Raw genomic sequence first — 25,044 nt, 5'->3', positions numbered from 1 at the left:
TGGCACCCGTCGTGTCAAGTTGATTATGTGATTAAACATCCCGCGGTAAATAGTCTAATTCGGTAGGTCACATTCATGAAAGATAAGGGGATTGTAGTTACGACGTAATTAAGGAACATAACCGATATCATTTGTGAAACGGTTATTCCATAACAGTCAACCAACTCGTGATGGCGTCCGTAAAATTTACGAAGGGATGATTTCAGCTTCACCATTTGGAACTCTTGGTTTAATAGCTTCCTTGTGAGCAGAAACCCTCTATCAAGAAAATCTTGATAGGAAATGCAAGCACGGAAATGTCGTATCAATTGGGATATATATACCCTGTATGTAGGTGCTGCTGGAATATTGCTACTTAGAAATTGAAAGTTCACAATTGGAAAGCCGAAATCATCTCTTTTGTCGTAAAGTTTTGTTTTCAACCGACCCTCATTGTCAATTTCTAGATGTAAGTCAAGATATGAAGCCGACTTAGAGATAGAGCTAGCAGCAAGAATGTTCTGTAAAGTAAGATCTACAAACACATCAACATCACTAAAACCAAATTTTGTCATGAATCCATGTTTTTACTTTTTTGGATATGTATATGGACCAAGACCACGGTGAGCGACACAGGCTCTTTAGAGCATCTAGTTGTGCGTTGCATTTTTGTCTTGATATTTTGGTATTTAGTTAGACGTTTCAAACAACTATTTCCGGTGGAAATTCCCTAATAAATTTTGTAAACATCACAAGCAAAGAAGATATTGAAAGTAGATGACTTTCCGTTAATCTGTCGTGTTTAAATAGAAACGAAAAATTGAATATATGCCTTTATGTAAAAAGACAAAGTAAATAATTTAATAAGAAGCTGATGGGATTGATTTCTACACAGTATCTTTAGATATGACATCATACACAACTTCACCTTTTTACAAGAAATTCATCTGGATTTTTTTTTCTGATAACCTTTAACACATGCGTATGCACTTGTACGACAATTTATTTGTAAACAGATTTTTTTAGATATAAAGAAAACAATAAGTTCAATGTGGTCAAGTAGTGTACATGTATATATATCATGTTCATTTGTATGTGTATACTGGTCTGGTTTAATACATTTGTACCTTACTTTACTTTTACTTTAGAAATTCAATCACTCTGTCTGTGTGGTGACAAAATAACCTGTTTTACAGTCTAGTCATTCTCTTGAATACTTATACTTTAGAAATTCAACTCTGTCTGTGTGGTGACAAAATAACCTGTTTTACAGTCTAGTCATTCTCTTGAAATACTTTATCACACATGTCATGCATGTATTCTCACTTATGTACAGTTCTGTGACCCTTTTTGTTCATATATTGTTTACATAATTAGATTGTAATTGTAAATGTACATGTATCTGAATGTTATTTTTGGTACTAGATTCATTAACAATGATTAACATTTGATTCATTTTAGTGTAAATGATTGCAGACAATGAAATTACATTTACCATCTACAAAAAATGGATCATGATCATGTCTATAGTTTTACTTTAAAATATCATGTACAGGTACATGTAAAGGAGATCAATGGGAAATAAAGTGTTCATGTGAATGTCTAAATGACAATCCTGTGGTGACAAAAACAAGTTTTAATTCTATTGTAGTTCATTATGCCAAAAACAGGGTACAAATCAGTATTAAAAGTAGAATTAAATGTGGGGTTAATTACATTGTTTGGATCATACAATTCAGTTTTGACTTAATAGGGGTGCATAATGTTCCTTTGAGAGAGGAAGATCTCTATACCATACTTTAAGGTGACTTCATACATTGTTGTAAGTAGGTTCAACAAATAAATATGTACATTCTTACAAGTAACCATCATTTTATGTATTAATCTACCTTGTACTTTCTCAACTGTCAATTTGTATCCTTTATCTGTTAGTACACATGTAGTACAATTGTGTGTTTTGGCAGAAACTCTTGTACATGTAAACATACATTTGTAGGTAGAGATAACTGTCCATGGCAATATAGATCAGCAATTTAATCAACATAGCCACAATAATCATAATGTCATTTGACTATTATGAGACAAAGTTCTAAAAATACTATTTTTATCTTCTTTTTTTTTTTGTGCATTAGATAGAGAACAAATGTTAACAGCAAAACTGCTCATTATCATGATTAGGATCATATCTGCAAAAAAGTGAGCATTGTTAAAATCCTCAGTCTACTCCCTATCTGAGTTATTGCCCTTGACAGTTTTTATCATTTTTTTTTACATTTTTTGTGTTATTTATACATGTAGATAAATCAATTAGCTGAAATTGTCAGTTAAATCCTCTTTAGATATATAGCCTTTGAAAAGTAATTTTATCAAGTTATTTTTTTGGTCAGACTGCCAGAAACTACAGTTTGTACATGTACATGTATCAAATCAGTATTCTTATGTGTTGTATGAACTTGTATCAATTTTAAACAAAAATACTAGGTGAGAAATACATGCTCCTTGGAGCCTCCAGTAAATGTTTGATGTTTTTTTTCAGCTAGCAAAATGATATAAACAAAGATGTCATTTCAACCACCAAATATTTATGCTAACTTAAGTAACGGGAGGTCTCCTGTCAACAGTAGTAGTAGTAGTCGTATCTCTAACGGATCATCATATGAAATGATTCCTCCAGGTTCAGGCAGTAGAACTCCAGCTGATATAAGCTTAATGAACTTTCCTGTCGGAGCCCCACTATCATTTAGTGAAATATCTGCAGAACAAGCCCTAGAAAGGGTACAAGAACTGATGAAAGAAAATCAAAGTCTCAGAGGTATACATTTACACAAGATTCCTAATCATTGTAGAAAGACAGTCCTCTCACAAAATCAAATTTCAATCAAAAATTCACCCTACATGCACCTCTGTCTTTCAACATTTAATCAGAGTTTACTTCAAATTGAAAGTCCTAACTGTCTTTAAAACAATCAGAAGGAAAGAATCTAATTGAAATTGCAGTACATGTCTAAATTTGAATAAAATAAGCTTTTTCTCAAAATTTGAAAATTATTTGATACATTGATGTACATTTCATATGTGAATTTTTTGAATTTATCATATTAACTTATTATTAAAATTAGTCAAGTTACTTCATATTTTATGTTTGCAGAATATCTCAAAGAAAACAATGGTGTTATAAATAATAAATACCAGGAAATAGCTGATTGGAAAGAAAGAATAAAAAAATATCATAAACACAACCAAGAAAAGTGTGAGGAAGCCAAAAATGTTATTCTCAATCTTAGATCAGAAAATGAAACCTTTAAGAAACAACTACAGGAAACCAAAAATCAGGCATTCCATAGTCTGGTAAGATATTAAAGATACCTTGCAGATAATCTCTCTGATTTATCTAATGATTCATATTTTATTAACACACAATGAAACAAAAATCATGTACCGTAAATTATTGCGTGCATTTATTATTGTGATTTTGTCATTTTAGAATGCAATTTTATTTTTACGATTTTGAGAAAAATCCTGTTTATTTCATATAAATTTTATTTCAAAATGAGAGTTAATTAAGGAATGACTATAATATTTTTTCTGTCTATGAAGAAATAACATAAAAAATGTGGTGCACACTGAATAACGCACGTAGCGAGTTATTTAACAGTGTGCACCACATTTTTTATGTTATTTCGAATAGACAAAAAAAATATTGCAGTCATTTCTTATAATTTAATTTTAAATTCCATTTTAAATCGTAGAAAACCATGAAAAAACGTTGATGACGTCACGGTTACATGACTAAATTATATCTTTGGGCTCATAACAAATAACGTCAGCCAATCAGAAAATGTGTTACATCCAAAATTAAATTATAAGAGCATAGAAGTACTTTGGTACTATCTGATGTAAGAATATCATAACCTTATGGAACTAATCACAATTTGTAACAAGTAAGAAGTATTAAATCAAGTCTTTTGGTAGGGAACAACAAATCATTAAGTTAAAAACTTAAAATTACCAGTCATAGATAATTGAGTACATGCTTTATTTCATAAGAAAATATAGAGAAAACATTAAAAACTGATGATTTAATTATTTTAGAGTGAAAGAATAAGCCAACTGGAAAAAGAGAAAAAAGAACTTGAAGAAATAACAAGGAATCAGGCAAAGTTTCAAGACAATACTGATGCATTTGTGAAGGTAAGTTTTTCCTAAAGGTATAACATCTGATATAAAAAAAGAAGATGTGGTATGATTGTCAATAACTATCCACAAAAAAGCCTCTTTACTGAAATTCAATTCAGAAAATTTTGAATTATGATTTAATATGAGTTATTTCCCCCTTCCAACATATTACTGTTAAGCTATTGTAATGAAGAGCCAATTGTCTTCGATGAATTAATTCAATTCATACAGTAAAACTTTTGAATTGGAATCCAGCCTATTGAAAAATGTCATAATGTTTCTCCCAAAAGCAAAGTGTCAGTCTTTATTATAAAGATAAGGTGATGTGGTATGATGGCAAATGTGACTTCTATTCACCAGAGTTCAAATGACAAATATGTTAGCAATTGTAGGCAACGTTACGGCCATCACTGTATTTGGTTGTGTATAGTCCACACTTTTTTCCCTTAAGTATGTAGTTTGTACAAGGGGTGCAATTTATACATTGTACACAACGGTAGATGGTTTTCAAAATTTATAAAAAAAAAAATAGGTAATTTTTTTTAATATTGTTTCTTCTTTATCAATCTATATTGAATTCTTTTTTTAACTTTTCTCTTCAAAATTGATTATTCGAAGTAAAGGTGTGACACCCTGCATGGGTAATCGAGATGGGTAATTTCGGATGAAGTATGGATGTGTAGCAATGGACAACTTTAGAGTTCAATGCATTTCCTAAAACTCTACAAGTTTTGTATATCTTAAATCGATTTTTACATATATCCGTATTGGTAAATCAATTTTTACCAAATTAAGTTAAGAAGGGGTGGGGGGTCTGTGAAAAAACTTACATATATCCCTATTGGTAAATCAATTTTTACCAAAATTAAGTTAAGAGGGGGTGGGAGGTCTGTGAAAAAATGTCAATTAAGTTTTTTTATCCTACATTGAACTTTTAATGTCGTCCTTAAGGCAAAATAGCTCTGATAATTGCATTTTTATAAGAAATGTACAGTAAATTTAACAACTGTGTATTTTAACACAATTTATGTTGATCTTTTAACTTTTGAAGCTGCAATCAGCAAAAATACAATTAACAGATTTGTTATGTTTCATCTATAAACAAACTGCTTATTTTGTATTTTTTTAATTTAAAGGTTGAAGATGGAAATTTAACTCAAGAAAATCAACAACTTTCTTCAAGAGTCAACACATTGGAAGTACAAGTTCGTGAATTCCGTGATAGCAATGAACAATTATTCAAAGATCTAGAAAAACTCAAGCAAATGAAAGATAATATCCAGTCTGAAAATTCAGATTTGACAAATCAAAACATTGAGCTGAGCCAAAAACTACAAAATGTATTGTCTGATTGTAAGGCTGCCAAAGCAGAAAACCGCCATCTGAAACATCAGATGTCACATAATGACAGTAGTATGCCACAAGGCTTCAGCTTATTACAAGGTAAACATATTGAAATGCTTGGGAACATCTTTGACAGAAAATATTTCTTTGATGCTATATATTACTACATGTATTTCATTTCGATGAAAGTGTTTAGCACTAGTTGGATCTGAATAATCTGTTTTAGTTTTAATCTTAAATAGTTCATCTTTTAAGTTTCAACTTTATTTAAGAGAAAACATTCATAAGTAAAAAAACATGATACATTGGGATAAACTCTGTTAGTAAAGTATTTAACGTACTTATCATAAATGTGAAATGCAGAGTTTGGTTAAAAATATGGGAACTCATGTAAACCTTGTTTTCTTATTTTGCTTTTTAAATATAAAACTGTAGATATTTTGATGCATGTAAGTACCTGTCAATCACTTTTTATAAGAAAAACATCTTATATATAGAAAAAGAAGATGTGGTACAATTGCTAATGAGACAACTCTCGACAAAATTAGCAACTTAAGGTCACTGTACGGCCTTCAACAATAAGCAAAGCCCATAATGCATTATGCATATCTTAATTAATTTTTCTGTCACAAACCTATTTTTGAATGCAAAAATCTCTTCACACCTAACCTATTCTCATTCAGGTAATGATAGAGAAAGAGATCATTTACAAAGAGGAAGTGAAGGGGATCACAAACAGATGTCTCAGCTACAAGAAATGGTAAGCATTTTTTCATCAATAAATAAAGTGGATTGATGTTATAATGTTTTATCAAATGTCTGTGTATGAAAATTAGAGATCTTCTATACTTTACTGTGTATCTTGTTAACTTAATGTTGCTCTTAATTCTCACTAAACTAGGGCTCCAAAATGACAACATTTGTAGTGAAACTTGTATCAATTCTATGCAATAACCATATATAGCTCCATAAAAGGGATCACCTTGTCGGCCAAAATCCACTTCTGATATCTAATTTATTTTTTAGGTGAAAAATCTACAACTAGAAATCCATGAAAAGAACAGAACATTAGACGACTATAGAACCCGACAAGAACAACAGGTCTCCCAGTTAACACAGAAACATCAGATGGAACTGATGGAGAAATTACAGAATGCCAAAGAAGAACAGGTAATCATGTAGCATAGTCCAAAATATTGGTCCAGTGTTGCTACACAATACATTATCTTACAATTTGCGTGTTTTCATGGGTAAATTTAATGTCCTAAAAGAAAAATCTTTACATCACAATGACCTATGAAATTTTCATAAGAATGATCACATGATAGAAATGACAGCTCATTCCTAAAATCAAAATAGAAATTTTTCTTTTCAAATTAATGTTCCAAATTGTAACACAGCACAGTATTGCTATTCAGTAGTAAATATGGTCCAGTTTATTCAAAGATTGATAATTGAATGTTGCAAAATGAGAGTAAAATATTGTTATACAGTACAGTTAACAAGCTATTATTTGAACTTGGAATTATTTTTAATTATGGAATTTACATAATTTCCTGTGCTTGAAATTTTTAATAAATTCCAAGTTTATTTGGTATTATATTATTCTGAGCGGTTCATATGACTTTCCATACAATGTATTTTGTATAAATAATGTTGTGCGCGGCACAGTACATTCTATTGAAAATTTACTTTTCAGCACAGAACATTAAAGTACAGAATAAACATGGAATTTATTGAAAAATTTCAAGTACAAGAAATAATGGAAATTCCATAATTAGAAATAATTCCAAGTTCAAATAATAGCCTGTTAAACTGTTTATTACTTCAGTATTGCTTGAAGTAAGTACTGTAATAAGCTTACTCTATTTGATTTGTTTTTTTAATTATTTTTTATTTCAGTCGTCAGACATTAGAAGCTTGCAGGCCCAAGTTTTATCTCTGATCAATGAAGTTACAGAATCCCAAAATAAATGTGAAGGGGCTACAGCTACAATAGATCAACGAAATGCAAGGTAAGACCAGGTCAATGATCAAGGTCATAACAGTTGTAAGCCTTTAAGTTAGGCCTTATTTTGGTATCTGGATGAAAACTTATGAATCTTCAACCTTCATACATCTTATTTTAATAATTCTTTTTGGAGATTACAAGATCTATATTGACTTTTAGGTCAGTATGTCAAAGGTTAAGGTCACAATGATCATGAATAGACTGGCACATTTAGAAAAGTTTATTTTGTGACAATATCTTTAAGAGTCATAAATCAGATCTCTATCATGATAACATGCCTTATGGTGAACAAGAAGAGCCCTTTTGATTTGAGGTCACTTGGTCAATGGTCAAAGTTACAGTAGCAATTGATAGGTTGAAAGTTTACCGGTCTTGTTTTCTTTCATTTAACATGAATTGTCAGCAGATTTAACAGGCATCTTCATACAGGAAAAAATCAGTACCAGACACAAAAAATCTCTATTATACTAAAAATTCATGAATATCACATCTGGGCTTATGAACCCATGGTGCATCTGATATCTTTTTAGCTACCATTTATTTATTGAAATTTCCTTTTTTGTAGAATCTCTGAACTAGAAATGATAGCAAAGAGAAAACAAGAAGAAACCAATAAAGCTGTACAAGATTTAACCAATCTAAAGGCTGCATTGTCAAATTATGAAGCGGCATTGAGTAATGAACGAAGGGACCATCAGAATTCAAAGTAAGTATTTCAATATTTAATTTTTCATAAAAACGACAGCTTCATCAACAGTTATAGATATAGGTTAGTAAAAAAGAATTGAAGGATAAATTCAATAAGACATTTTCTCCTTTGTGTAAACGAGGTCAGTGCTGAATGTTATATTGTAGTTACTTTATGAGAAAGAAATTAAGATGGTTTAATTTTTAAGATAAATTTGTTTTGCCCAGTAAAGGATGGCACTTTATATTGTCAATGTCATTTCAAATGATATACAGAAATAATATTTTTGGTTAATAAAACACAGGAATAGTATACACAATAAGTAGATATGTACTGTTATTTTGGTGTTAAATTGTTCATTGTGAAATATTCATAAAAATGTATTCTAAACATAGGAAACAGATGGCAGAATTAAGGACTTCATTTAATCAGATGGTTGCTGACTACAAGGATCTTTTAACAGACTATGAAAACTACAAGAAAAAGATGCAGGTAGTTTATTGTTTGAATAATAATCTATTTTGTTACTGTTTTCATAACATAGAATACTCATACCCATGTATACAAAAGTTCTTGAATTTGATTTTTTATTTAAAATCTTACACAAGGATACAGGACAATTACATAGCTCTTTTCTTATTGTGAATAGAACATTGAGAGCATTGGTTGGCCATGCTAACTTCCTACTTGATAGAATTGCTGAGTATTTATTGTTTACCAGATAAAATTCTCATTGGTAAATTTATGTAAAATTTAGGATAAAATTCATAAACAAAATGTCAATAAATTGAGCTTCCTTGAATAAGCTTGAATTTTTTAACAACAAGGCCATCATTGAATATTTGTAGCAATCTAGTATTGGTGAATCAGAGAAACAAAAATTGTTAAACAAAATAGGATCCTTGACAGCACAAGTATTAGCTGCAGAGGAGGCCGTCAAGTATAGAGACGAGGAGGTGAAAGAGTATAAAGAATCTGTTAAATATAGAGAAGACGAAGTGAGGAATTTAAAGTCAGAAAATCATAGATTGACAGATGAAGTTAATAGTACTATTCCAGTACTTAAGGCTCAGGTATAATTTTCACATTTAATTTTATTCAGATAAATTTTCTTTCAGAATCATGGAAGTTTTACATTTTATCTTTTCATCAAAGTTTTTTAGTAATACTGTGATAGGATTGCTTCCCCTGAGTAGTAGATACTAAGCCAGTTGTAAGCAGTTTGAGCTAGGGAAGTCCTCTTGTAGCTCAATCAATGACACATATATTTTGTATAGATGAAAAAGAAAACTTAACTGAAAGTTTGCTTATTTTAAACATATTTTATTGTTCAAGAGGGAATAGATCAGACACAAGTTTTTATCTGACTGTATGATCTTGCATATAAGCAAAAGGTTAATGATTAATACTACTTTTTTTTGCTGATTAGGGTGAAATATGGGAACAAGATTTTCATGCAGAGCGTGAAGCTAGAGAAAAGATGCATACTGAGAAAGAAGCTCTAACTGCGGAGATGAACCAACTCCAAATTCAAAATCAACATTTACTGGATGAATTAGAATCATTATCTAGAGGACAATTTGCTGATTTTCAAAAAAGGCATGCCAAACAGCAACCTTATGCAAACCAGATACGGAGCCAACTTCGTGTTGTTGGTCCTAACCAACAGAACATTGTTTATCCTTATCAGCAAGCACCAATGGCTGATCGTGGTGGAGGCAATCAGATGGTATATCCACATCCACAACAAGATGCCAAAAGACAAGAGGTAATGGACAGATATATCACATAATGGAGAAAGCAGATATTTTGATATTACAATTAGAAGAAAACAATATTAAAAAGAAGATGTAGTATGATTGGCAATGAAACAACTTTCAAACAGTGACCAAAAAACTAGGATGCAAACAATGCTATTTGTATGATTAAAAGGAGCACTAGTAGCATTCTTCAGTTCTCTTTAACTTATGCTTACTTAATTGATGAACAAGTATGATGATAAAGTGCAGAAAGTCATTTGTAATGTTAATAAAACCTCAGGGTTTACAATTTTACATACTTGACCTGACATTTTCACACATTTTGGGGCAAATTTAAGAAGGAACAGAATAGTCCCTATTTTAGGATTTGTATTAATAGCATTTTTACTTTATATCTGAAACTAAATATAGCATACTCATGTTGAAGAAAAATGAGGCATACTCCTATAAAATTGAAATCCTGTCTGAAACAAAAAAAGACTGATCCAGTGTGCAATTAAATAAAGCATGTTACTGTAAACCAACTAATTTTTGCGAGCAATTTATTTTTAATGAGTAGAAAAATAAAGCCAATATGAATTGTCGCAAATATTCTAAGTTTGGATCTTTCCTTATTTAACTACACCTAACATATTTGAAAACTATGAAATGAAATTGCTGCTAAATGGACTAGATAAGGGTAAACCCAAAATAAAGTAACGACAAAAATTAGTTGGTTTACAGCATTTGTCTGAATGTAAAACAAATATTCTACATAAAGTTAATGTATTGTTTCTCTTTTTTTTAGAATTCCAATCAAGCTGCCAGTCAGCCAACAGATGAAGATATACTGAACTGTCCCAAATGTAATCAAGTCTGTCCTGATTTAGACTCACTACAAATCCATGTCTTAGACTGTATTGATAACTGATTCACTATGGTTGTAATTAACATTGTTTATATTGTATGCTTTTTTGCTTATATTTCAAAATCTTTAAAAAGTCAATTTGGTCTAACTTGAAATCAAATTTAGAATGATTTCAATCTCATTTTTACCCAATACTTAAATCTGTCTGTATCTGTATCTGTGTGTTTATGTTAAAGTTATCAATGATGGCTTTTATATAACAGTTCTTAATAAAAGTGTTATCATACTATTATATATCATTGTTGATAAAAGCAGTTTTTTGAAGATCATAGCAAACTGTAAAGCAATATACCGGTGAGTTTTTGAAGCGTGGTGAGAAACTTAACAAGGTTTATTTTCTCAACATTGAAGAATGTTTAACTTCATATTACTAATTAACTATGTTGTATGGTTTTTTTTTGCATCATAACAATACAAGTACATAGGTAGCAAAATATTTGCCTATTAATATACATCACTTTAGGCAAATATTTTGCTACCTATGTACTTGTATTGTTATGATGCAAAAAATACATCTAACATAGTAAATAGTAATCTGAGGTCAAACATTCTTCATTGTTGAGAAAATAAACCTTGTTAAGTTTCTTGTTAGAATTGAAGTTGACTGAATGGTTGTTCTGGGTTTTTTTTAACTCTTATTATGTTTATTATCATTTGTAATGTTTCCATTTTCATAAAACTCTATAAATTTTAATCCTAGATTTTGTCTCTGTAATTTTTATTTTTCATTCATATAGAAGTAAGAGTATATATATATATTAAGGACAGATATAACAATCTTGTTAAACAACATCTTAACAAAAAAATATTAACAAAAACAGCAATTGTAGTATAACTATATCATGTACATGTATATGAAAAAAGACTTTTGTGTAATTTGTTTCTGGTTTTAAATCATACTTTGTGTTTTAAGTTTTAACAAGCAATTGATCGTTAAAATTTTTGATTTTGTTCACTAATTTATTTAATTTATGTTTATTTTTTTCTGTTATTCATTCAAAGAATGTCTTGTTAATTATACATACTATTACTTATATATAAGTGTTATACCTAGCAAAATAACATGGGTACTAATCTGATATGAATTTATCTTATGTTTAATTTTAAAATTTTTAATAGAGAAAACTATATGTATACATGTCTTAAATACATATGGTCAACCAATTTCCAGAAATTACAGTAAGAATTTGTGTCTTAATTTTAACCAATAAATATAATTAGGCATTCGTCAATCTAATTTAAGAGGGTATGAATGCCCTTTTCTGTCGTGTCAAAAGGTCATGTTCAGCTACTGTTTGTGTCTAATTGTGTGGGGACGATATCTTATAATATGACTCTGATAAAATACGCAACAGCTTTGTAGTTTGAGGTTTACTATTTACTAACCAAATATAAGGAGACGTCGCCGTGTGACGTCGACCTTAGATACAATGTTACTTCCGATACGTTGCCGGTCGTGGTCTTCTCGACAAATTGGTTATAATAAAAAATTATTCAAATGAAAGCAACAAAATGATAAAGACTATCTGTCTAGATCAGAACTAAATGTTCAGTGAAAAAACAAGAGAAATTAAGTGGTATAAAATATTTCATATCATCTTTTTCATTCATATCATATGATGTCCTCTATTATTTGATCCTTAACTTAATTTATTATCTGGTATTTATTTTTTCCCCAAATTACTTGCAATCTCCCAAAAAAACACACATTGAATAAAGACCTCTAGTTTTTCTTTCCTCATGATCAAGATAAGATTGACTGTCCCTCTGGGATCTTTCATCCCTCTTTTTACCCCATTCTAAAAGTGATGTATCTATTGCAATCCCTCATCTGCATCTGTTTATCTTACAAATATTTTTGTCACTTTTTTCACCAACTTCTGAAGATATGGTATAGGTTTTTCTCCTTGTTGAATGCTTTACGGTTGCCTATAAATTATAATTGCTTACATCCACTTCATTTGATTGTTGGTGAATAGTTGTCCCATTGGCAATCATACCACAGCTCCTTAATTAGTTTTATGACAAACTTCATATTTGGTCACCTGCTTAACCCTTGTGAGCTTTAATGTGTGAGACCTTTATTGATCTTTCAGACACCTTGTTTCTATTTACAGATATTGTTATTTGTTTAGAATTGATATGCTTAGCAGGACATCACATGCATTCTTGCTAAAGTTTAAGTATACTTTGCAATATATAAAAATGTAACTGCAATGTTATTGTTCTTTATGTGATGCCTTGATGTGATAATTAAAATTTTTCTCCTATGTATGATGAACAATTGGCATGAAATAAAGGTAGCCTTTTTCCATGACTTATTTTCTTAAATTTGTTGTATTAAGCTTTATTGTTCTTTCTGCTGTTCATCTGCTTTCTGACTGATTTATATAAAAACAATCTGATGACCTCAAGTGAAATGTTTACATATGCATTATACAAATTGTGTGGTATGATGATCTTTTTTTTAAACCATGATAAAAAATGGGGAGCAAATATTTCCCTCTCATTCATTTCCTGTGAGAAACAAAGGATTAACTTATAATCATAGTTGGCTCTTCTCTTGCATAAAAAACTATAAACAATGCATAAGACATAAAGGCTATTACCGGTACCACCCTAAAAGATATTCTGAAACCTAGGTCAAACCCAATATTTGGCACATACTTTATGTAGTACACATCAGTATAACATGTGTATTAAGTTTCAATTAATGTGACCATAACTGCAGTGGAAAGACCAACACACAGACCAGAAAGAACAAACACTTAGATGGGCTTTTGGTAAAAGCTGAAGGTATCCAGATTATACACGAATGAATGAGGGTAATTTTTTCAGGCATCAATAATTTTATCAATGTCATTAATTATCTGCATTTCAATCAACTGGATCATGCTTTCCTCCATAGGTTGTTTTGCCCTATCGGAAATTATATGAGAAGTATCAATATTCTCACAATTCCGTAGAAAAACACAGACTTCTGAATTTAAGATCTTAGATCTGCTGCAATACTCTAGCGATTGTTATGACAGAATTGATGGCTAAAGAATTCAATCAATATAATGTATGAAGATGCAGTATGATTGCCAATTAGACAACTCTCCACCAGATGATATCTTAGTTCACAAAGAAAGGTCATCGTATAGCCTTGAACAATGGACAAAACCCATACTACATTGTCAGTTTTAAATGCCCCAAAAATTAAAAATGTTAAACAATTAAAAAATGAAAACCAACAACCTGAAAAACAAATATGATATACATCAACAAAAGATGACAACTAATTTACAGGCTTCTGACTTGGGACAGGCACATACAGAATGTGGCTGTGTTAAACCAGTTTGGTGGTGCCAAACCTGCCCATCACCAGGAATAGAGGTACAACAGTACAACATAAGAAAGAGCAAACTATAACTAGAGGCTCTAAAGAGCCTGTGTCGCTCACCTTGGTATATGTGAATTAAACAAAGGAAGCAGACAGTTCATGACAAAATTGTGTTTAGGTGATTGTGATGTGTTTGTACATCTTACTTTACTGAACATTCTTGCTGCTTACAATTATTTCTATCTATAATGAACTTGTCCGTGTAGTTTCAGTGGAAAATGTTAGTTAAAAATTTACAAATTTTATGAAAATTGTTAAAAATTGATTGTAAAGGACAATAACTTCTTAGGGGGTCAATTGACCATTTTGGTCATTTGACCTATTTTTGAGTCTTAAATTGCTGTACATTATTACTGTTTACAGTTTATCTCCATCTATAATAATATTCAAGATAATAACCAAAAACAGTAAAATTTCCTTAAAATTACCAATTTATGGGCAGCAACCCAACAATGGGTTGTCTGATTCATCTGAAAATTTCAGGGCAGATAGATTTTGACCTGATAAACACTTTGACCCCATGTCAGATTTGCTCTAAATGCTTTGGTTTTTGAGTTATAAGCCAAAAACTGCATTTTACCCCTATGTTCTATTTTTAGCCATGGCGGCCATCTTGGATGGTTGGCTGGGTAATTAAACACAAACTTTATACTAAATACATCAATAATGATTGTGGCCAAGTTTGGATTAATTTAGCCCGGTAGTTTCAGAGGAGAAGATTTTTGTAAAAGATCATGGATATTTACGAAAAATGGTTAAAAATTGACTCTAAAGGGCAATAACTCCTAAAGGGGTCAGGTGGGCTAAAAATGAGCTGAAAAGGGTTTTACACATCAGATATATGCAAAGCAGATTCTTTTAACAAAAACACAGAATGAATGTGGCAGGGTTTTTAAACATCCCCATAACCAAATTAATGTAGTGAAAATCTGTTCTTATATATAACATCTTCTATTCATGTTACAATAAATGAATATGGCATTAATACAGAAGTCATTTCTCAATAATGCCAGTCCAAAAGGTTCTACTTACCTTATAAAGAATATGAAATAAATCCATGATACAATGTACAATCATTTATAAGTTAAGCATAGATAAGCTCAACAAAATCCTAGCATCAATACAAAAAATACAATGTATTATATGTCTCTGATTTAGCCAACGAGTTTGAAAATATACACACTGTTTGAAGTGGTCAAAGGAACATAACCATCCAAACAAGGAGAATACCTTGGCCTGTGTGTATTGTTCACCTGGTAAAAGAAAACCACAGTTTTCAAATTCAGACTTTAATATGGACATGTGTCACTCTGTGTGTAGCTGATCATTTTTAGGCAGTTAAGCTGCCTTATGCGAGCACCCTGGATTTGTGTTCTACCCAATAAATGCTGAAATACGTGCCATTGTTATAAGCTAGCTGGATATTATGTTATTAATAACTTATTGGACATTTTTTTCATACTTTTTATTCTGGATTACAAAAAATATGACCAGAAAAACCTTAAATGATCGTCGATTTTCCCAAAAGTTTTGAAGTTGCACATAGAAAGTAGCGGTCTCACTAATTAGCGACAACAAGAATTTTAGCGACAACAAGCGTCAACAAGCGACAAGAAGCGACAACAAGAATTATTTTAGCGACAACAAGCGACAAGAAACTATTTAGCGACAAGAAAACATATTTTTTTTAATTAAAATTAATTATTGCAATAAATATTGAAAGAATATGCAAAAGAAAATATTTTAGCGACAAGAAAGTTAAAATTGATAGAAAAAAATGAAACATTATTTACATATTTATTTTATCATCTATTTATGTATAACAGCCAGTAATACGTTTAATTATTGTATTATGAGATTACTTTACCTTGTGTTTTAAAAAATATTATTTATCATATAATTTGTTTTTTAAAACTCTTTTCGTGCGATATATATTAAGCTCGCAAAATGAATTATTTGTGCATCATTGTCCTGAAAATATTGACAAAATACAAAGAACTGAAATTAAACAAGAGGAAAAGAAAATTAAATGTGAATGTTTTCATCTTTTTTTTTATTTTTTATTGCCTCATTAAACGATATTTATCATGTTTATGCATAATGATTGAAGATGAAAGGAAATTAATGACAATCTTGAGTTTTCAACAGGTGTTCACTATTTGCAATGATTGCATATTCTGGCGCGTGTAATTGTATAGTCTGACGCGTGTACAAAGTTGAAGATGTTAATTGAATGTTATTTTAGCAATAAAACAGTTTATCTGATTTGATGTTCCACATTGTGTGTACTGTTATTACCTTAGGGTGAAACCACAACTCTTGTTGTTCCTATCAAATTGTAAATAGTCAGCATTTCATTATTATCCCCCAAAAGTACGTGCTCTGTGCAATTGCTAGAATTTAAAACGCAACTCTGTTTACCTTTGATTAAAAAATCAGTTACTTTGTACGTCTTTGAAACTGCGCGTTTATTCATACTTTGACTTTGATGAAAACAGATACATTTGTTGAAGGCCGTACTTTAACCTATAATGGTTTAATTTTTAAATTGTTATTTGGATGGAGAGTTGTCTCATTGGCACTCACACCACATCTTCCTATATCTACATACATACATTATCTTATAAATATTTTTCATATTTAGAAATAATTACATTAGATGTAAGTTTCATTATAATACGTTATTCTGATTGGCTAACATGTTATTCCGTAAACAATTGCATCAGACAATAACATTTATCATGCATGATGACACGAGGTCCCACAAAAAAGTGCACAGGTGAATTAGATAAAACTGGATAAAAATCGTGTTTTCATGATTTTAGCTAAAAAAATGTAATTATAAGTATTGAATACTTCTTTTTGAAACTTTATAGGGTTGTAAAAGCGTTGACCGTGCGTACATTTTTAGAATGAAGCGCTTCCGCGCTTCATACAAAATGTACTTCGGTCAACGCTTTTACCACCCAATAAATTTACAAAAAGAAGCATTCAATTCTGTAATAAAAAAAAGGAAGCTCAATCTCTTTCTTCTTCACAAATGTTTAATTTCTTCATCTACCAATATACTAATCATGATAAACTTCACAATCTCTTTCTTCCTCACAAATGTTTCATTATTTCGTCTATCTATAATATATTAAAACATTTTAATTAGACATATCTGCTCGAAAATTAAAAAAAAACTACATTTAGTGTCATTTTGGTCTTTTGTGGATAGTTGTCTCATTGGCAATCATACCACATCTTCTTTTTTATATACAAATTTCTTTATATCTAATAAAAAAAAATGTTTTCTTGTCGCTAAATAGTCTTCTTGTCGTTAAAATAATTCTTGTTGTCGCTTGTTGACGCTTCTTGACGCTTGTTGTCGCTAATTAGTGAAACCCGAAAGTAGAGCACATTAGGAATCCTTATGTATTTTATTATCCCCTGAGCTTTTGGCTACGATGTCAAAGAACAAATGTATGAAATATGCAATCGCCGAAAATCTCTAAAGACAAGTAGTTTAGATTTCCCAAATTGCAAAAGTCGTAGGAATATTGTTTGTCATCAATACGTAGTCAACTACGTCAGTATTAAAATAAGTTCGACTGATCACGCTGTTGGCGGCAATTTTGAATTAGAAGACGAAATTTCTTATCTTTTCAATTTGGACGCAGGGGTTCAAATCAGCGGTGGTCCGAGGTCTGCGACCTTCGACTTTTGCAGTCGGACTTTTCTTCTTGGTTACTAGCTACGCCCGACATGCCCGAAGAACCTTGAAAGACAATAAAAAAATAACTTTCCAAACATTTTTACCAAAGTTTACTAATAAACGATCTCAAACTTATTTTCATCATTACTATCCATGACAGCGATGTTCAATTTGTTCAACCGCTAGATTTATACAGAAAATCGCCGACAAATAATGTGTAAATTCGAGTAAAATCGTATCTCACTCCATCTGTCAAAAACAACATTGAAAACAAAATGGCTGCCGCGAGAAGACAATATCGGATCCGATTCCGGAAGCGGATATTGGTAATCCCGGATTTTGCCTATCATTTTTAAAAACATCCAGACAGGTGACAAAGTACATTTATGCATGGTAATTTAATATAAACACTAGAATCGAAAACCAAAAGATATATGTAAAAGAAGGAAAAAGCAGAAAATATTGTGTACACAAATTTTAATGTCAAAATCTAATACAATGTGACAGCTGGGAACAGTTTAACAATATTATATATGTTCCTGGTAACATTATAAATTTTCTTTATCAGTGATAAATGTTGGTAATGCACGTTAGATGCTTTTAAAGTTAAACATATTAGTGCAATTTCAAGGGGTATTTTTTTCTTCTCAATTTTGATGGGTCAGTTAAAATATCTGGAAGTTTCTTATATAAAAAAAAATGTGGCATGATTGCCAATGATACAACTGTCCACAAGAGACCAAAATGACACAGACATTAACAACTATAGGTCATCTTACGGCCTTTAACAATGAGCAAAGCCCATACCACTGTTTTTACCACATAGTCAGCTATAAAAGGCCCCGATAAGGCAATGTGATATTCAATGGAGAAAACTAATAGCCTTATTTATATTTTTTTTAACTAAAAACAAATATGTAACACATAAACAATCGACGACCACTAAATTACTGGCTCCTGACTTGGGACAGACACAAATAGTGCAAATATATATATGATACCTGAATTTTAAAGCAAATCTTATTATATATAGATGGAGTCCATTGTGCCACTCTACCTCCTCCTGTTTGATAACTTTGAAATGGATGAGATCCCCACCCCTCGACATACATTCATGTATGAGACTAAATAATTAATGAAATGAAATATAGGAGAAGTCCCCAGGGTCAACCCACCCCCTCATGTTTTAGAACTTGGAAACAGTGGAGATCCCCACCCCTAAATCATATTTATTCATGTATGGGACAATATATATTAATAATCAAATGAAATATAGGGGGAGTCCCTGGGGGTCACCCCACCCCTCCTGTTTGATAACTTGGTAACGGTCGAGATCCCTACCCCTAAACCATATATCTTCATGTAGGGGACAATATAATAAATCAAATGAAATATGTAGGGGGAGTCCCTGGGGATCACCCACCCCTCCTATTTGAGAACTTGGAAACGGTCGAGATCCCCATCCCTAAACCATATATATTTATGTATGGGACAATAAAACAAATCATATGAAATATAGGTAGAGTTCGTGGGACTACTCTTCCCCTTCTGGTTAAAGAATTTGGAAACAGTTGAGATCACCAATCTTAAACCATATATATATTCATGTATGGGACAATATTACAAATCAATGGAATAATGAGGGGGTCCCTAGGGTCACTGTTCATCCTCATGTTTGAGAACTTGGTAACGGTCAAGATCCCAACCCCTAAACCATATATATTCATGTATGGGACAATATAACAAATCATATGAAATATAGGTGGAGTTCGTGGGACCACTCTTCCCCTTCCGGTTAAAAAATTTGGAAAATATTGAAAACAACACGTTATTAATTTCTTGCGTCCGAAGCGCTTTTCTGGATTTACCTTCATCAGGAACGCTCAAAGCCAAACATTTGAAATCCGAAGATGTATAAGTACCGAAACCGTTGAAGAGCTGTATGTCAAAAAATACCTAAAATAAATAGCCAAATTCATCTAAAGCGAACTTTGCCTGAGGGAGTTGAAACCTTAGTTTCTTAATAATTTATAAATTTATAAACGGACAATTTTAGTAAAGTTTGTTAAATCATGTCAGTACCGAAATACTGACTACCGAGCTGATGATACCCTCGGGGACTGATAGTCCACCAGCAGAGGAAACAGTTGAGATCACCAATTTTAAACCATATATATTTATATATGGGATAATATTACAAATCAAAGGAGATCCCTATGGTCACTGTACACCCTCCTGTGTGAGAACTTGGAAAAATTCGAGATCCTCACCCCTTAACCATATATACTCATGTATGGGACTATATAACAAATCAAATGAAATATAGGGGAAGTCCCTGCAGTCATCCCACCCCTCCTGATTGAGAAATTGGAAACAGTCGAGACCCCCACCTTTAAATTAAACCATATACATTCATGTATGAGAACTGATTAAATGAAATATAGGGAGAGTCCTTAGGGTCACCATACCCACTCCTGTTACCCTACCCACTCATGTTTGATAACTTAGTGTACTGTTGAACACAAAGTCAGATTTCTTTCCAGTAAAGCAAGCCTATTCATACTTTTACAATCTCGTACTAAAGTCAATTTGAACAACTAACAGTCAACCAATACTAACGTTAACTATCAACTAGAAGAACTGCAATCATTGCAAACTTGTACCACTGCAGACTCATGACCATGAAAAAATATACTTGATATATGTGTTGCTTTTAAAGGGGCACTAGCTGTCAAATTCATGGTCACCGATTTGACTTTTGGATTTTTATAGGTCTGTTTGATTTTATTTTATAGATTAAAAATAGATGTTTCTCATTGCTTTTAACCGTATAAGAATGATTTTATGTGCATCTAATTAGTAATCAAATGATTTACCGTAGTTTTACTTTCATTGTTGACATTCTTTTTCTTTAAATAGCCAGTACACGTACAATGCATGCGTTGTCAATCTCTAGCTAGGGTTAAATTGAAGTTCACATGAATACGGATTTAAAGAGGTCGACTCATTCACTTGCAAGTGAAAACCTAATTATCAATGGTTCTTAGCTTAATTTGACAAAATTGAACCTTTTTGGCTGAAAAAAGCGAATTGTTAATTCACTATTTCACTTTCATTATTGATTGAACAAAAAAAATCAAACTTTAGATTTTTTATATATCTCGTAGCTAGTGCCCCTTTAAAAACTTTGACAAAATATGAATTATTTGCCTCAATGATTAATTCATTAAATGAACATAAATGTACAATATATGTTTAATGTTTGTTCTTTTTAAAATCTTTAAAAAAAAATAAAGCACAATTGCCACAGTTTTTATAATTATGCCTTGGTTTTTGGTTAACTGCCTACAGCACTTACAGTGCTTTGATTGTTATTTACTTGTTAAACTTATCTCTTGTGTAGTTTTTTTTTTATATGAAAGCAAACATAGCTTAAAAAATCAGCAGTTCATGGACAATAACTCCAGATAAGGTTGTTAAATTTTACAGTTATAAAATAGATTTGGTCATGCTGATCATTTGGCAGATAACACATGTAGCCTAGCACCTATAGTTTAAAACTAGAGGCTCTAAAGAGCCTGTGTCGCTCACCTTGGTTTATGTGAATATTAAACAAAGGACGCAGATGGATTCATGACAAAATTGTGTTTTGATGATGGTGCTGTGTTTGTACTGAACATTCTTGCTGCTTACAATTATCTCTATCTATAATGAACTTGGCCCAGTAGTTTCAGCTGAAAATGTTAGTAAATATTTACAAATTTTATGAAAATTATTAAAAATTGATTTTAAAGGACAATTACTCCTTAGGGGGTCAATTGACCATTTTGGTCATGTTGACTTATTTGTAGATCTTACTTTGCTGTACATTATTGCAGTTTGCAGTTTATCTCTATCAATAATAATATTCAAGATAATAACAAAAAACAGCAAATTTTCTTAAAATTACCAATTCAGGGGCAGCAACCTAACAACGGATTGTCCGATTCATCTGAAAATTTCAGGGCAGATAGATCTTGACCTGATAAACAATTTCACCCATGTAAGATTCGCCCTAAATGCTTTGGTTTCAGAGATATAAGCCAAAATCTACATTTTACCCCTATGTTCTATTTTTAGCCATGGCGGCCATCTTGGTTGGATGTCTGGATCACCGGACACATTTCCATAACCAGATACCCCAAAGATGATTGTGGTCAAGTTTGGATTCATTTGGTTCAATAGTTTCAGAGGAGAAGATTTGTGTAAAAGATTACAAGATTTACAAAAAATGGTTAACAATTGACTATAAAGGGCAATTACACCTAAAGGGGTCAATTGACCATTTTAGTCATGTTGACTTATTTGTAAATCTTACTTTGCTGAACATTGTTGCTGTTTACAGTTTATCTCTTTCTATAATAATATTCAAGATAATAACCAAAAACAGCAAAATTTCCTTTAAATTACCAATTCAGGGGCAGCAACCTAACAACGTATTGTCCGATTCATCTGAAAATTTCAGGGCAGATAGATCTTGACCTGATGAACAATTTCACCCATGTTAGATTCGCCCTAAATGCTTTGGTTGCAGAGATATAAGCCAAAATCTACATTTTACCCCTATGTTTTATTTTTAGCCATGGCGGCCATCTTGGTTGGATGTCTGAATCACCGGACACATTTTTTTAACCAGATAACCCAAAGATGATTGTGGCCAAGTTTGGATTCATTTGGTTCAGTAGTTTCAGAGGAGAAGATTTGTGTCAAAGATTACAAAGATTTACAAAAAATGGTTAACAATTGACTATAAAGGGCAATTACTCCTAAAGGGGTCAACTGACCATTTTGGTCATGTTGACTTATTTGTAAATCTTACTTTGCTGAACATTGTTGCTGTTTACAGTTTATCTCTTTCTATAATAATATTCAAGATAATAACCAAAAACAGCAAAATTTCCTTAAAATTACCATTTCAGGGGCAGCAACCCAACAACGGGTTGTCCAATTCATCTGAAAGTTTAAGGGCAGATAGATTTTGACCTGATAAACAATTTTATCTAAAGCAGATTTGCTCTAAATGCTTTGGTTTCAGAGATATAAGCCAAAATCTACATTTTACCCCTATGTTCTATTTTTAGCCATGGAGGCCATCTTAATTGGATGGCTGGGTCACCGGACACATTTTTTATACTAGATACTCCATATTGTGGCCAAGTTTGGTTAAATTTGACCCATTAGTTTCAGAGGAGAAGATTTTTGTAAAAGTTAACAGATGACGACGAAAGATGACGGACGCAAAGTGATGAGAAAAGCACAATTGGCCCTTTGGGCCATGTGAGCTAAAAAAGCAAGGAAAATTAGAAATAATGTTTACATTTTAGAGGTAATTATTCCCGAACAAGTTGAAATTTCAGGGTTAAAAACTACAAAACAAATATTTCAGTGGGCATAAACTCCATAGTTATAAATAAGTTGTTTCTTCAATGTCCTGGATGGATACATCTTTTTATGCTGATCCTTGTGTAATTTACACTTTTAACCTAGCTGATGAAACAGTTAAAAGTAAATGCCTAAAATGTTGTAAAAAAAAACACCAAACAAAAAAACCCATTTTAGTGGCAATCTCTTAGTTGTATTATATATCTGCTTTCTATTAGAAAATATTTTCCTAACAATTAGAACTTCCTATTGTTACAAATAGAGAAAAATTGCAGCCCAATTCATAAAGTCACCTTTGTGTAAATATGTGATACCACTTATTTTTATGCCCCCGCCGTGGATATGCATGGAGGGCATCATCTGTGTCCCATGGACACATTCACCATTAATTTATAAAGTATAAAGGTGACATATTTTAAAATTGAGTTCCTGTTAAAAACTAATAATACAAATTTAATGATTGCATCACTTATCATCACTACTAGAATGATTTCCCCTTCCCAATTGCTCAGTATATATCTTAGAAATGGATGACTGGTAAAATCTACTCAATGAAGCTTAAATTGTAAGTCATTGATCAATTATTAGAAGGAAGTTATTGTACACTAAGATACATCCTTAATCAAATGATACACTACTAAGTCACTTAATTTCTGAGGAAGGAAGGAAACTCTTGCCACTAATTTCCAGTAACCTGATTTCAGTGATTGGCTGACAAACTTTCCTAGAAATTCACACTATTTTGTGATTGATGATTTTCTAAACATAGCCCTATAAGGGGAGATAACTCAGATAATTTAACCCCCTTTTTCCATTCTTTTGTATTATGGTCATAAGAAAAATGGTACTTTGAGTCTGTGATCCCATATTTCTTGTAACTTTTTATTAAATCTTATGAAATGTAACTTATCATGATTTATTTCAATAATATGCCATCTAGATCTTTCTATGACATAATGGTGCATCCTCCTAGAAGTTGTCAATTCTTAACAACCTTTAGCTTGAAATAAAAGCTCCGCAACATATATCGTTGATGTCACAATACTATTTTCTTGGAGGCACATCTTCAATTGCAAACAAATTTAGTTAGTCAATAAGTTCCTAACAACAAGATAAGGACTGGCACACATATATGGATGGAAAGTGTACTCTAGCTCATATTTATATCTTGAAGGCTTTTAATTATCTTTCAGTCATTTTTTGTTAGTTGGCTTTTCCCCCCATGTTTTGTGTTAATCTGATGAGTCAAGCCTTTTTCCATCTGAATTTTAATGTTTGTTCTTTACTTGTTCCTTATACACATCACTTCCCAGTTTGGGGAGGGTTGATTGCTTACAAACATTGTTATTATGTACAAATGTATATGCCTGTCCAAAGTAATTAGTCTGTAGTACAGTGGTTATTGATGGTGCTGTTTCTTATATTTGTGGTATACCTAACCCTTTCCTCCATAATGACGCTTTTTGAAGCCACCCCCTTTCCTCCATAATGACACCTTTTAATGCCTGTGTAGTACCTCAGTCTAAATGCTTTGACTACAAAATGTCTGCATCAGACTTAAAAAAATTTGTATCCAATATGAAAAGGACATTCATAAAAATATCTGACTTGAATTTCATTGATGAAATATTCGTTTTCACAATGCATTAATACTTAAAACCTGATGATTTTTTTTA

General features: G+C 31.6%; 1 protein-coding gene across 2 annotated transcripts; it reads left to right on the top strand.

Annotated features, from left to right (window-relative positions):
- Positions 1-678: 678 nt before the first annotated feature.
- LOC134684792 (NF-kappa-B essential modulator-like) lies at positions 679-10,995 on the top strand. 2 transcript variants are annotated; one of them, XM_063544111.1, is made up of 13 exons: positions 679-752; positions 2,516-2,791; positions 3,128-3,327; positions 4,072-4,170; positions 5,292-5,598; positions 6,183-6,259; positions 6,526-6,669; positions 7,402-7,514; positions 8,076-8,216; positions 8,594-8,690; positions 9,047-9,271; positions 9,628-9,966; positions 10,746-10,995. In XM_063544111.1, the coding sequence occupies exons 2-13, from the start codon at positions 2,539-2,541 to the stop codon at positions 10,866-10,868; spliced, it is 2,118 nt and encodes a 705-aa protein (XP_063400181.1). In that variant the 5' UTR covers positions 679-752; positions 2,516-2,538; the 3' UTR covers positions 10,869-10,995. The 2 variants fall into 2 exon arrangements, with proteins under 2 accessions (XP_063400181.1, XP_063400174.1); XM_063544104.1 differs by having other exon boundaries at positions 689-830.
- The last annotated feature ends 14,049 nt before the right edge of the window (positions 10,996-25,044 follow it).

Source organism: Mytilus trossulus, chromosome 1 (genome assembly GCF_036588685.1).
Source record: "Mytilus trossulus isolate FHL-02 chromosome 1, PNRI_Mtr1.1.1.hap1, whole genome shotgun sequence".
Taxonomy (NCBI): domain Eukaryota; kingdom Metazoa; phylum Mollusca; class Bivalvia; order Mytilida; family Mytilidae; genus Mytilus; species Mytilus trossulus.
This window is presented reverse-complemented; position numbering and strand designations above follow the sequence as displayed.

Bases quoted from the DNA above. Each gene is read 5' to 3' on its own strand.
- LOC134684792 (XM_063544111.1), top strand. From the start codon at position 2,539: ATGTCATTTCAACCACCAAATATTTATGCTAACTTAAGTAACGGGAGG. The intron at 6,260-6,525 runs GTAAGCATTTTT...TTTATTTTTTAG, and splicing joins TGTCTCAGCTACAAGAAATG to GTGAAAAATCTACAACTAGA. The intron at 7,515-8,075 runs GTAAGACCAGGT...CCTTTTTTGTAG, and splicing joins ATAGATCAACGAAATGCAAG to AATCTCTGAACTAGAAATGA.